This window comes from Alexandromys fortis, unplaced genomic scaffold (assembly GCF_014885135.2).
Source record: "Alexandromys fortis isolate MF-2015 unplaced genomic scaffold, M_Fortis_MF-2015_v1.1 scaffold_197, whole genome shotgun sequence".
NCBI classification, from domain to species: Eukaryota; Metazoa; Chordata; class Mammalia; order Rodentia; family Cricetidae; genus Alexandromys; species Alexandromys fortis.
Window position 1 is genome coordinate 375,088 of NW_026068072.1, and position 14,416 is coordinate 389,503.

Sequence of the window (14,416 nt, forward strand, 5' to 3'; positions counted from 1 at the left end):
CTGGTCTGGTTTGTTTGTTTGTTTGTTTTTTTAAATAATTTGGTCAGCTAGTTAATGGATTCAGAAGCCAGCCAAGCCCCAAACCAGAACTCTGTGACATTCAAGAGGCCAGGACTGTAGCCAGGGCCACAAACAGTGAAGATGAGATTTGAACCCAGCACCATGCCCTCATAGTCTCTGCCTTCCTGTGGAGGCCCTGTCAGCTGATCCCCAGTCCCCGTTGCTCTCTTGGTGGCCTGTCCCTTCCTTCCTGGAGAGGCTCATTGGGGTGAGCATTCGTACAACATGTGTGACTGATCTGTCCCCCAAGTTTAAAGCTCTCTGGGAAATATCATGAGAGATCAAAGCGAAGGGGTGGGGTCAAGTGAGGCTGGGAGGGAGCGCTCTGGATTTGACTGAACAGTTGCCTCTCAAGGCTGTTACTATTCAGATGAGTGCCAGGGGTTTTATTAGCTGTGCTGGCCAGGGTGACCTCCCTGCCAGGCCTTGGCCCTGTGGATGTGCCTCTGCTTTGATTGGGTGATTAGGCAGCTGGGTCCTCTGGGCCTGTACCCCCACTTCTGGCCTGGCAGAAGCATGGACTTGAGAGCCAGGAACCTCCTGAGCCTTTCATTTTTGAGGACTCCGGGGTCCCTGAGGGCAATGAGGGGATCTTCCCAAGAGGGAGTGTGGGAGGTGAGAGAACGGGAGGACAGCCATGGCCAGCAGAGGTCCACAGCCCAGGGACTGAAGAGCCAAGGAGTGTGGGGAGAGGCCAGGCTGGTAGTGCTCTTTGTGAAGGGAGGTTCAGGCAAGGGAAGCAGATGGCCAGGCAGAAGCTGGCTTTGTGTGAGCTTGAGGCTGGGCCTCCTCTTCCTCATACACCCTGCTCTGCACAGCACGGACCCCCAACACACATGACATTGGCGTGGAATAGCCCTGTGGCCCAGTGCTGATCCCCGGGGGAGTGGGACTGCCCCTCCCCCAGCTGCGCCTCACCGGTGGGTCTGGAAGTGGTGGCTGGAACTGTGGTAGCTATTTTGTCACTAGGAAGGGATGCTGAGACCAGAACACGGGTATGATGGTTTGAATAAGAATGGCCCCCAAAGGCTCACCGATTTGAATGCTCAGTCACCAGGCAGTATTTGGAAAGGGTTAGGAGGGTATAACCTTACTGGAGGAAGCCTGTCACTGAGGTTGGGCCTTGGGATTTCAAAAGCCCATGCCAGGTGTTGTAGGAATTCCTTCAGCCAACACAGGGTAAGACAGTCTTTCAAATTTTCCTGCCTCTGAAAATGGTCTGTTAGATAACTCTAAACCTTAGCCAAAGTTGGTTGCGTCAACGTTGCAAATGAGACTTTGGGTGACTGCCCAGGTAGCCAGTTGTCTCTGTCATTTCTTGCACCTTTTGGAAGTTGCTTGATTGCACTTCCTGTTTACTCAGGTAATATTATTTCCCTTCTCAGGTCTTTGATGGGCTTGAAGACTAGATAGTCATAGTTACTTTGTTTTCTTGACTGAACCAAGACATTTTTAATGTAAGAGTTAGACTTGTCAGGATAGGATAACCATTGAAATAATCTCTGCTATTTATTCATTATCTAGACTGGACATTTAGCGTATGTTTCTTGCGTGATGTTGTCATGCTGGTTGTAGTTCTAATTTTTGTATGTTCTTGTCTCTTCTTTTCCCTGGACAATACCTGATATTTGTTCTTATTGTATATAGTCTTGTATTAGGCTTCCCTCTTATTTAGACAAAGAGGGAGTATTATGGGAACTCCTTTAGCCAATAGCCTTTTAGATGTGGTCCACTTGGGTGTGGTCTGAGGTACTATAAGTGCAGATGAAAAGCATGCATGCAGCCCCCCCTTTTTTTTTTTACTAGATTTGATCCCAAGCTTCCAGCACCCACAGAGGACCATGGATCTCTACCCTTACTGTGCGGTTTAGCCCCAAACAAATAAACCTTTGTTATGCTCCATTCCGGGCTATTGTGGAGCTCTTTAATAGTCTACAGCCTTGTAGATCGGGATGTGGAACTCTCAGCTACTGCTCCAGCACCATGTCTGCCTGCTGCCAGGCTCCCACCACAATGACGGTGGACTACGCCTCTGAAACTGTAAGCCAGCCCCCAGTTAAATGCTTTCTCTTATAAAGCTGTGGTCACCCACAATAGAATAGACAGCGATGAAAAGGGAGGGAGTCCCTGATGACACCATTGGGCTACTTATGACTCAGCCAACCCCTGGGCTACCCTGCACTTAAATTATCCTTGTTTGAGCGAATACATTTTCTTTCTCATCTTAACTAGGGAAGCCATGGTTTCTGTCACTTACCGCATAGGTAAGAAGTACAGTGTTTCAACTCCGTTTTTTAGAGGAAGAAGTGAGAACCAATAAATGAACCCAGTCCAGGACATAGTGAGGATGTGGTGGAGGCAGGATTTGAACCTGAGCCCTGTTTTATTACAGGGTGCAACTTCTTGGGAGTTGTGAGAGGTGGGACCCAGGCCTTATAAACATTGCATCACTGAGGTGTCTCTAGCCCCACAAGGATTTGTTAAAAATTCAATGTCTCAAGCCTTTACAAAGGTGAAGTTTAACAGCAGCGGGTGCGCCAGCACCTGGAGCCCAGGACTTGGGAGAAGCCTATTTTCATTCTGTGAGGAAAAGGCAGCCCAGCTTCTAGAGGGTTTAGGATCAAATTGCTGTGTGATCTGAGGCAAGTTGCCTTCCCTCCCTGGGCCTATTTTCCCCTCAGAGTAGGTGTTCTCATCTGTGTGTGCTAGGATCTGCCTGCAACCTCAGCATTTGGGAGGCTGAGGCAGGGGCATCTCGAGTTCAAGGGTCCCTGCCCTAAACAAATGTATTCATAGTGGTTGTGCTGCGCCACTGTCTTCACCTTCCTAATAGGACGCTAAGAACCTAGCTGTGGGCCCAGTGACCGCTGGTTACAGATGGAGTCAAATCCTTGCTCCTCTGCAGCTCACTATGAAGCCTGTGTTACAACTGAGGAAACTGAGGCCCAGGGAGAAGGCACTCACTTTCCTCCAATGCAACATAGTTTCCCTGAACAAAGTTTTGTTCCCTGGTACATTAATAGAAACATTCCTTACCTGACAGGGCCACTGAGGTCATCACGTCACTTACTCTTTGTGACTCGACCCTGGTGGTCTTTCCAGCACTTACCCCGTGTCGCCTGGTCTCCCATATCCCCTGGGCTAGCAGATGTGCCTGGCTCGGGGTGAAATTCCCAGGGAAAAGCCTGGTCTTCTGCACACGGTGACATTGAGACTATTCCCTTTGAGTGGACTCTGGGTTACTGAAAGGTTTCAGGAGACTGTGGCCCCAGCTGAGGGCCTGGCTGACTTGGGACATTCCTACCTCTGCCCTGATCCCCACCGCACTGGCCAGGGCTCCGTGTGGGGCGGGAGGGCTGCCCCAGACTGGATGTCCCAATTTTTCTTGGCATAGATTATCTGACAGGGATTAAACATGGGCACAGTGAAACCTTCATGCTGTGGGATTGGACCCCTCTTCCCGTCTCCCATCCTGTTGGGTGCTCTGAACTCAGATTCTGCCCTCCACTCTCCACCCCCACCGTAGGACAGGTCTCATCTTTCTGTGTGGGCACCAGGCCCATGGCACTATAAACTCAGGCAGGAGACCTCCCACCTCCCAAAGATGAGTCTCTAGCAAGGTTCAGCTGGTCCCTGGCGAATGACCTCCCAGTGACATGTGTCTGGCCCAGTGTCATCTGGGCTGGCCAGGATGATGGCAAGCCTGTCCCCAGGTATTTTGCCACCATTTAAGCTGGGAGATGACAGGAGCTGGAGAGGGGCTTATGATGGGGGAGCCACCCCAGCACTAGAGAGCTACCGGAGCTTAGTTTTGATTCTGATTTTGCTTCTATGGGTGGACCACTGGCCACCAAAGATGACAGAACACATGGGGTAGCACCCAGTTTGAAGAGCTTCGTAATAACTTAGGCACAGAATACCATGTATGCCAACCCTCCCGCCAGGCTCCCTGGGGCGCCCTCCCATGGAGCCCCGAGGGAGTCAGCGAGAGTGGAAACATCTTCACAGCACATGGCTGAGACACCATCTGTTTTCTGTTTTTTTTTCTCTTTCTCTTCGTTTTTAAAACAACAAAGTGCAGACTGCACTTCTCACAGTAGAATATAATGGTCAATTTTAGTATAAAAAAAAACATTCTCAGAGATTTGTAAATGCACTTAGTGCTTGGACAGGCCTTGGAGAGATATGGTACCGCTTCCAGAGTGAGTGCCTGGGGCTGGGCTGGGACCCAGGGACTGCGGGCCTTGGCTTCTTGGGTTTATCTATGCCACCTCTCCCCACAGCAGCGCAGGTCAGGCCTGGGGCGGGGGGGGTTGCAGAGGAGCTGGATGGGGTATTCCAGTTACAGCCAGGAGGTCACCCTCTCACTAGCTCCCAGGAGACCCCACACTTGAAGGCAAGATCGTCCACATGAATGGAGTCTGAATTTGCAGGCCCCTCGCTAGCCCGTGACATCTCTGTGCGGGTAGGGAAATGGTGTCCCTTCCTCGGAATGCAGGCAACTCTAACAAATACACACGTTTAGGACGTGCGTGGAGTCTCCTTGGGCACAGTGCCCTTGTGCAATGCACCAGCTGTTCCCGGCAGCCCTATACGGTGTAGTGGAGGGAACAGAGAAGAGGTTGGTCCAGGGTGGAGAGAGGAGGGTGGGATGTGATTCCTATTAGGAAGGATGGGGAGGGGAGTCAGGAGGAACAGGGGGCTGGTAGTCCTGAGGCCTCTAGGAGTCTGGAGTCAGAGTGGTCTTCACCTAGAGTAGTTGGTGGGGGGTGCACTTTGGACCCAGGGACTTTCTAGAATCCTTCCTGCTCCTTTTCTGAGAGACTAGGGGACTATGGGTAAAGACCCAGTATGTGTGGCTCATGCTGACTGAAGCACCCCTGGTCTGAATGCCTCTGCTGGAGCTCCAGAAGGAACTTCCTGTCTGCAGAAGGTCCTCTTTCCCTGCTTCGATGGGAGGAAGGATGGGCCTTGCAGGCAGCCCTGGACCCTCCCTGCTCCCTAGGGCAGCAAGTTGGGGGAGAAAGCCCTGGTGAGTGAGGTCAACCTGCCTTCCCACTGCAGTGCGGAGCGAACCAGCCTGGCTTCCCTGTGGACACACGGCCACAGGGCAGGCGGGACGGCCTGCTAGCATCCTGCCCTGTGCTGTGGCCTGCTAACCCCTCAGCACCCTGTCCATCTGTCCATCGGTTCATGTGCTCGCAGAGCAGACTTTATCTGTAGACGGGTAAGCGGATGTGGGCGTGCTGGTGGTCCAGCAGCCGGGGCACGGCCACTGTCTCATAGCCCTTGCCGAGCATTTGCTCCTTGATGCAGGGTGGCCGGATGTCATTGATGAGATACTCCAGCGACTGCAGGCTGCTGCTCAGCACCGCTGTGTTGCACATGCTCTTGCTGGCCAGGCCTGAGAGTGCGTCTGCAGGAGGCCCAGTTAGCTCCCTGGCAGCTCCTGGCCCCAGCTCTGTCACTACCGCAGCTGCTGCTGGATTGTAGCAGTCGCTAGTAGGTGTCACCAGAACACTGTTCCAAGGGGCAGCAAAATACTGGCCCACGGTGAAGCTGGTGGGCAGCCCCACACCACAATTGTGGGGCGACCCGTTGGCCCTCTCGAATGCCCGCCCGCCACAAGTCTCAGGAGACTTGTTGGCTACGGTGCTGCTACTATAGGCTCGAAGTGGCTGGGGTGGGGGTGGGGGTGGCTTCTGCGGCCATAGCAGGTAATCCAGGCCCCCTTCTGCATACCCTGCAGGTTTGGTGGCCCCAGCCAGTGTCAGGGCTGGTGTGGCTCCCTGGCTCAGTTCTGCCCCTTTCCGGCAGTCTGGCAGACCTGCTGTGGCTGAGTAAGCCATGCTAGGAAAGCTGGGCATCGGGCCATGCTTAGCTGGACTGGGGTGGGGCACAGCCACACCCTGACAGGCGCCTGGGGCAGCGCCTGGGGCCTGGCACTGCTGGTTGAGCTGGTAGAGGATGCTATGGATGGAGGGCAGATTGGAAGGGGGCAGGGGCAGGCCCCGGCCCGGCAGAGGGATCACAGAGGTGGCAGTAGCGGCTGCAGGTAGGCTGGGCGGTGGGGCAGGTGCCTCGGGTGGCTTCGGGTAAGCCAAAGGCCCCAGAGTGCTGGGCACCGGGTAGGGTGCGATGCCCACTTGCACAGTGGCCGGTGACAGTTTAGTCCGCTTGCCCTCCACGCTCTTAAGCACACTTTTGGTGTGCCCAGCGGGCACAGCCGAACTAGAGGAGACGACCGCAGCCTTGACAATGGCCAGCAGGCCCTGGTAGCCGGTGCTGTGCTGAGGGTAGGGACTGTAGCGCTGACCGCTGGTGTCATAGCCGTTGACCGTGCGGCTCAGGTGCTTGTGCTGCGGCACTCGGATGTTGGTGGGGAAGATCTTGATGGACAGTGGGCTGTTGGCCACCTTCTCAGCATAGGCATCCAGCTCGGCTGGGCTTGGGTAGCGGGCGGAATGCATAGAGCTGGCCACTGACTCGCCTGCAGGGAGACAGAGGCACAAGTGAGTGTCAGGCTGGTAGCCACAACCCCTCAGTCCCCACCAGGGCTCTGGGAGCTGCCCACTTCCCCTTCCCTCGCTGGTTTTTCTTCTGTTGGTTCCACAATTCCCAACTTTTGAATGAAAGCATGAAGTTCACAGAGGAAACCGCACACACGTACAAAGTTTAAATAGAGTTTGCCACTTTTTTTTCCTTTTTGAGATAGGGTCCTGGGTGTGTTCAGGTTGGCCTTAAACTTGATGCATATACAAGAATCACCCTGACTTTCCTCTCCCTCCCAAGGGCGAGGGTCACAGCTGTGTGCCATCATGCCCTGTTATGCAGCGCCTGGGATAGAACCCAGGGCCTCCTAGGCAAGTTGCCCTACCAACTGAGCATCCTCAGCCCCACCTCTGGCAGCATGGGCTAGCTGTGCTGGTATTCCAGGCTGGGTGAAATGAAGTAGATGCCGGGTGCTCACGGTGGCTGGCCTGTTAATATTGTGTGTGAGATTCTAGATTGTGAGACTCACCCACTATAGGTGGTCACAATTGGCCCTGCCTGGGGGGGGAGGGGTGTAAGCTGCTGGTTCACAGACCCCTCCTGACATCCTGAGCTATTCCAGTAAACCAGAGCACATCCCAGAGCTTCCTCTGAGGCAGGGGCACAGGGAGGCACACAGGAGGACCTGTACCGGCGCTGGCAGGGTTTGGGTGGAGCCCTGGCTCTGTAGCCCTAGGCAAGCTGCTTGGGCAAGCTTCAGTTTTCCCACATGTGCCAGTCACAGGGTGACCTTGGCGGTGCTGAGGGCCCAGCGTGTGGGTCACACGGTGGGTGACAGGGGACTTAGGTAATGGCTTCATCATGCTGAGCCTTCCTTTCCTCATCTATGCAGATGGTGTTCCTAAGGCTGCCTCTGAGGGGGGCTGTGAGGACTCAGCAGGTCCATGTGTAGTAGGCTGTGCTGGAGGAGACCAAGTCTGGCCCAGGGCAGAGTCTTACCAGAGAGGGACACACCCATGAGGTCCTTTCAGTTAGAGGCTTCCTATCTGTCCTCCCAGAGCCTGACCTGAATGTCCTTGGTCCAGCATTAGTCTGGACGACTGTTCTCTGTGTCAGGCAGGGTGGTGACTAGGTCAGCCTTCCCAGACACAACTGCCAGGAGCAGCTGGGAGAGCTGAGGCAGGGCCTGGGCACATCAGGGCGGCTTCTCACCAGAGTGGGCATGCCAAACAGCTGGAGACAGATGCTGGTCACGACTAGGGATCTGCATACTTGTGGCTTCCAGTGGGTTGGACCTGGTGGCTGCCTCAGCCCACAGCACACAGGACAGAGTAAGCACGATCCGCCAGGCCCCTCGGGCCAGCAAGGCCCAGGTGCAGCACGGCAGGAGGCGGTGACAACATGGAACAGGGTGTCACATTCTCTACCCCTCAATCCGCTGGCCTAACCTGGGCCCAGAAGGTAAGTCCACCCGGACCCTGCCCTGGGCTTCCCGAGCTCCGAAGTAGCCTAAAATAAACTTGGTGTGGAGAATGGAAATGCCACTTTGGCCAACGGAGGAATCTTTCTCTGCGATTGGATTTTAAACTACATTATACAAGCAATTTCATGGGCACTTAGCACCGCTCTGAGAGTCCCGCAGAAAAGGGACCCGCTCTTCATTTGCCAGCCATAAATCAGCAGTTGCCATAATGAGCACAAAAATGTCACTTTTATGCAATTTTACAGATGAACAAAACTGGTGAAATTAGCTGTGGAAACCTACCAGACTCAGCAAAAGCAGCTGCCGGGAGGGGAAAAAAATGATGGCCGTGTGTATTTGTGTTCCCCTTAAACTCTTCCCAGGCAAGTGTCTGCCACTGTGGTGTGAAAACTCATTTGTCCTCTGCATTACGCTTTCATTCGGAGTTTATCTTGAGTATCCAATGAGCCACCAACTGTGAAAATGATTAAATCTACAAAATCTATCTAATGGATGGAATAAATTAGGTGTTCAAAACCTTAAGGGAGGAAATGCCTGCTTCCCTGGTCTTCTTACCAAAAGAGGGCGCACCTGGCCCCCATCTGGTCAGCGGGCTTCCTGCAGACAGTGGTGTCTGGAGGCAGAGGCTCGCGGTGGCCAGCGCTGGCCAGCGCTGGCCAGGTACAGGCTCTGCACCCACCATTTTCTGAGTGGTGTGTGTGTGGAGGGATGGCATCCCTGTGACGTATATAGGGGTATGACATGTGGCAGCCGGCCTGGAGCCCTGGCTTCCTAGTCATTCTGACCACCTGGCACTCTAGACTCTGCCGTCCCCTGAAGCCACAGCAGGCAAGGTTGAACTGTATAACCAGCAAGACCCTTTGGAAGGAAACATGGTTTTCTGTGGGCTGCTTTGCCCACGACACCCAGTCACACGGGGACCCTGGAGAGGCCTAAGGGATGAATAGAAGCGTGGCCATGTGAGTCTTGTCCAGTCCCAGCCGAGCCTCCTGAGGGACCCTGAGTAGACACTCAGCCAAGTGGCTCTTGGGTTTCCAAGTCCCATCAGCCACACAGTGTTGTCACCTGACCCAAGATAAGATAACACACAGGTCTCCATTTTGTAGGTTAAGAGGTCAGAGGTCATAACCAGCCAAGGGCAGAGCTAGACCGGTCTGTCTTCTGGGTCACCGTCACTCCACCCCAGGCAGCGCCCAGCAGGGCTGGGTCATGTCTGACGGCTGAGGGCCACCACTCTCTCTAGCCATCACCTGGCTGCTCAGGCTGGTGTTGGTGAGCCTCTTCCTGGGCATGGTGACAGCGAGGCCGCTGGGGTTTCCCATCACAGGGCTGGTTTAATCATGGCCCCACATACGCCTTTGAGATGATACCCAGGCCTTAATCCTTGGTCCCTAAAAGACCCTTTTTTTCTGGCTACCCTGGAGTGGTTCACAGCACAGCCTGTTCTGCAGTGGACCTGGCTTGGGACCCTCGGCTACTTGGCTGCTGGGCCCAGGTTGCAAAGTCCCTGTCACAAGTGCTCACACCATCTCAGGGTCTGGTAAACACAGGGCAATGGGAAGAGGGAAAGGTCCTCATGGAGAGGCTGGAGAGCTGAGTGTCAGCGGGCTCCTTAGGGGAGGGGAAGGCGGAAGCTGCATGCCCCATGGAGAAGCCCAGCATCCACCCAGCCACCCAGCCTGCCCTACCCCTGTTCCAGTTGGTCCGAGGAATCTCAGTAGCAGCTGTCATTACTGAAGGGACCATGGCACTGCCTGCAGCTGGCCACCAGACTCAGGGCTCCCTTAATGGTTTGTACACAGCTGGGCCCCACTCCCATAGGACACAGCAGACGCTTGAGCCTGTCCCTTTTGGACCCCTGCCACTGCTGTCTGCCACACACCCACTGCTTCCAGGGCCCTACCATGCAGGCAGGGAGGAAAGGAGCCAGCACCCTGGATGGGATGGCAGGCAGTAACAAGCCCCCGAAACAGAAGGGGGGCAGGCTGACAGGTGTGGTGGACACATCCGCATTCTTGGGCACATCTTCCCTAAGTAGCCACGTCTGGTCCCCCTCGTTTGATATAAACTGGATTAGTGGCTTCATTATACTGAGAAGAATGTAGTATGGGTGGGCGGGAATGTTGCTAAGTGACTTTCGTGAGGTGACAGGGTCTCTCTATGTAGCCCTGGCTGTCCTGGAACTTACAATGAGGCCTCACAAAACTCACAGAGATCCACCTGCTTCTGCTTCTCGAGTGCTGGGATTAAAGGTGTTCACTACCACCTGCAGTGGCTTGATAAAAGGCCACGTGACTGACACTTGGACCCAGCTGTGGAGAGGCCACACACACACACATCTCATGTCCAGAAGACTTCCACCCCCAGGAACATTAAGGGGCAGCTTTTCACTGTCATGTCTGGGGTATGGTGGCCGCTTGGCACTGACTCCTGGGACAGTTTGACATACTGCCCTGGGAATCAACAGTGAGGTCCGGCAGACTGAATGGTGGGCTGGGAGGGTTTGTGGCTTGGATGCAGAGGTCAATGAGGTGGCAGCCTTTGAAGAGGGGAGTCATACAGGATCTGAGACAGGGCCAGCAACCCGGAGGTGGGTGCTAGAAACAGAAACATCCAGGCCCTAGGCCACTGCGGTCTTCTGGTGTATGCTCCACATGGACGGTTCCCCAGGGAGAGAGATCATCCATTGTGACTGGGGTATAAAATAATCCCCTGAAGGCCCGCGTGTTGAAGGCTTGGTCCCTTGCTGATGGGGACTTAGGGCACTAACGGATTAATACACTGATGTGTTCATCTCCAGTTGATCATAGGTGGGCCTGGCTGGAAATAAGACACCTACCTGACCGGGGTGTGCCTTTGAGCAGGGGTGAAGGCGACAGACCAACTGAATACCAGTGGTCTTTTAAGTCCCAAGATCTGCCACGTGTGCCCTCAGGGTGCCACGGCCCCTCTCCAAGCCGGTACTAAATGGACTCCCACTGCTTGAGTCCGGAGGGTCTTGGGAGCAGGTACAAAGGACAGGCCTTCCTTGGTGTTCCTGGCCCGTGTCAGCATAGACAATGATTTTTCTGGAGCTCTCGTGTGCTGTCCCCACTCAGCTCCTCTGTAACAGCCTTCACTAAGATGCGCTGTTCAAGGCGATACTGGCCACCTGACCTAGACCTCCCTCTGCAGCCTCCTTTCCTGTCAACAGGCCCTCAGCACACACAGGGTCGCATTTCCCCCTGGGTCAGGCACTGTGCCCTCGTGAGACAGCTCTGGAGGGCCCTGTGCTCCGAAAAGGTTAGACACACAGAGTTAGCATCAAGTAAGGGTGACCTGGGCTGCCTCTCCCTGCTTAGCTCTCCCCCAATCCATCTCCATCCAGGAAGTCCCCATTAACGGCTTGTCTGGAGATTTAAAAGGCTGGCAGGAAGTGCCGGGCGAACTGTCGCTGCCATTAAGTTAATGTTATGGGCCTTTTACAGGTGCGTTAAATAGACGCGGTTATTAACGAGTATATTAAGCCAATTAAAACCAGCCCTCTGAGTGGGGTTTAATGTTGCCTCAGGGAGATGAGAGGGCTTCACTGCACGGCTGCCAGCAGCAGGACGAGCAGGGAGGGGAGGGCGGGGCTCCGCGGCCGGGAGCTAAGTGGTAGAGCAGGGTCACAGTTACCTTGACTATGCAGACTCAGGCGGTGGGTGTTCTTACCAGGATGGGGCTGAAGGCTGGGCTCCAGGGGACTTAAGCATGCAATGAGATGCCTCTTCAAGAAGAGTGGGGAGCCGCCATCCCAGAATTCCTGGTCCTGGGCTCCAGATGCCCTGCAGGATCTAGGCCTGTATCATTAAGGTGGCCCCAGGGCTCAGGCTGTTTTGGGAGGTTTATACTGGGGCCAATTTCACTTGACAGGAGAGGGCAGGCCTGCTCAGGAGCCTGGGGCTCAGGGGTCTGGAGCTCAGGAGCCGGGGGCCCAGGAGCAGCACACTTAGAACTGGGTCTCCCTGAGGTGGCCCAGTCACCTCCTGACTCACAGGAAGCTCAGATTTCCGAGTACAGGCCGGTGCTGTCACAGGCGTGGGAGAGTGGTGGTAATAGCATCCTCTTCTGTCCAGCCCCTGCCCTCCACAGGGGACCAGGAAGTCCCAGGGCACCACCCTTCATCTGCATTCCCCTTCACTGTGACACTATGCCCTTGGAGATGGCAGCCTCCTGAATGCTCAATTAACGTGACACTAATTAGCTGGTGGCACCAGCAGAATGCCTAATGAGACCGCTCCGGGCTGGGGATAGGGGGAGAGGACTGGGCAGGGGAGAGCAGCTGTTCTCTGGTCTTTATTGGGAAGGACTCAAGCAGTCACGGGGTGGCAGCTTGGCACCTTGCTGGCTGTCCCAGGGACCCCAATCTGTTGCAGGTACTGACCCCTGGTGGTCAAACAGAGGATTAGACCCTGGATAATTCCAGGTGCGCTCTGGAGAGTGTGTGCGTGCCTGCATCTGTGTGTGTGTGTGTGTGTGTGTGTGTGTGTGTGTGTGTGTGTGTGTGTGTGTGTCCTATCTCTTGGGGCAGGGGGTGAGGATTAAGTGGGAGAATGTTCCGATGTGTGAGCACATGAATAAAGCCACAAGATCTAATTACGGGACATCCTGCACCCCCCCCCCTCCTCACCCCCAGGCTGGCTGGAGCCCTTGGGTGGCCACCGGCTCACTTCCCTCCTTCCCCACCCTAACTTGCCTGTCCCTCACGATTTCTCACTTGCCCTTCAGCCTGGCTGTTTCCAGTCACACGTGACTCTAGTCTGTACCATGCACACAAGAGTCAACCTGACTCGTCCTTGCCGTGCGTGCCAAGCCTCCTTCCCCGGGTCTCATGGCCTCTGCCCACTCCCAGACACCTGCTTTCTTCCAGTTCTGTTTCCGTCTGCTCACAGATCAGAAAACAAAATGAAACACCAGGGCTGAGGGTGCACCTTGGGCAGAGCAGCTGCTGAGTAGGGAGAAGGCCCCCTAGCACCGGGAGAAACAACACAGAAACAACCCTTAATTCTGTTCAAAACAGCATCAAAAATAATAGGAACAAATTTTAACAGAAGAACAAAGTGATCTGAAAGCAATGAAACGTTCAAAGGAAGAAAATAAATGGGAAGATATCCCATGTTCATGGACTGGGAGACTCAGGACAGCACCTGGGCCTCCTTGCAAAAACTAAGAAGCAGGTCCTGAAATTCGGGAATCCAGAAAAGTCCAAACAATGTCTAATTCTGAAGCTTAATGAAGAGTTAAAACAATCGGGCCGCTGTGGGAACCAGACAGAAAGAGAAAGGCGCCAGCAGGTCAGGGTACAAATTCACATAACCAGTCAGTAGGGAAGAGTGGTCTTTCCAGTAACTGCTGTTGAAGATAACGCGATCTCTAGATACTGGTGGTGAGAACACCAGCTATATTCAAAATAATGAGGTTGGACCATTTCCATATGCAAAGATCAACTCAAGAGTGTAGTCAGAAGCATACAAAGAAAGCTAAAATGTTCCAAACCCCTTTTATTTACTCTGTGTGGTGGAGGAGAGCAAGCCCCACATGGGCACGTGATGGCAACTCTTCCCACCATGTGGATCCCGGGCATCAACTCAGGTCCACAGACTTGGTAGCAGCGCCTCCACCCACTGCGCTGTCTCACTGGCCTGAAGACTAGAGATGCTCGCAAGAAAACACGAGTCATACAGAACCTGCACAAAAGCACCTGACAATGGACATGACGTCACCAGAATGAAAACAGTTGTTGCTTCAAAGGGGAGTCAGGAAGTGTGAGGAAGACAGCTGCATGACAGGGGAGGATTCCTGCAACTCACGCCCGTGAAACAGGACTAGGACCCAGAACACACGTGGGGCCTGGATACTCTGAGAGAAAGGCGAGGAATGGAGTTGAAACAGGAAATGCACAGACTTCCTCAAGAAGATATGTAACAGCCAGGAAGCACATGGAACGGATTCAGAGCACTCGAGACTAATAAAGTCGAGGTGCTGGGCACAGGCACACACCCCAGCACCCGAGAGGCGGAGGCAGACCCCGCCTCCAAACAAAACAACACATCATGGGGCTGGAACTCGGGTCCTCGCATGTGCAAGGTAAGAGCGTGAGGGCAGCTCTCTTCCCCAGCCCCACCACCACTTGGGCTTTATTAGAACAGTTCCGCCACTTTGTATTAAATCACATGCAGCTGTGTGGCCTATAAGGTTGAGAGCGGCTGTTGGCACGCAAAGTCAGGCAGCCTCTGCGGCAGAACACTGTTAAGAGTCACACTCTTGCTCAAGTTACCTTCTCCCGATGTCCTACGTCTGGCCCTGACACGTGTTCCTTTTCTTTTGCTGTCTTGCTGGCTACTAGGACCCCTTGCCCCA

At 54.3% G+C, this 14,416-nt stretch overlaps 1 protein-coding gene across 2 annotated transcripts in view; it reads right to left on the reverse strand.

Annotated features, from left to right (window-relative positions):
- Nucleotides 1-517: 517 nt before the first annotated feature.
- Fam222a (family with sequence similarity 222 member A) overlaps nucleotides 518-14,416 on the reverse strand; it is a 48,412-nt gene continuing 34,513 nt past the window's right edge. The window contains exon 3 of one of the 2 annotated variants that reach the window (XM_050121138.1): nucleotides 518-6,550. In XM_050121138.1, coding sequence (XP_049977095.1) covers nucleotides 5,274-6,550 — 1,277 coding nt within the window. In that variant the 3' untranslated portion in view covers nucleotides 518-5,273. The remainder of the gene's footprint in view (nucleotides 6,551-14,416) is intronic. The other variant, XM_050121137.1, reaches the window with a different exon arrangement.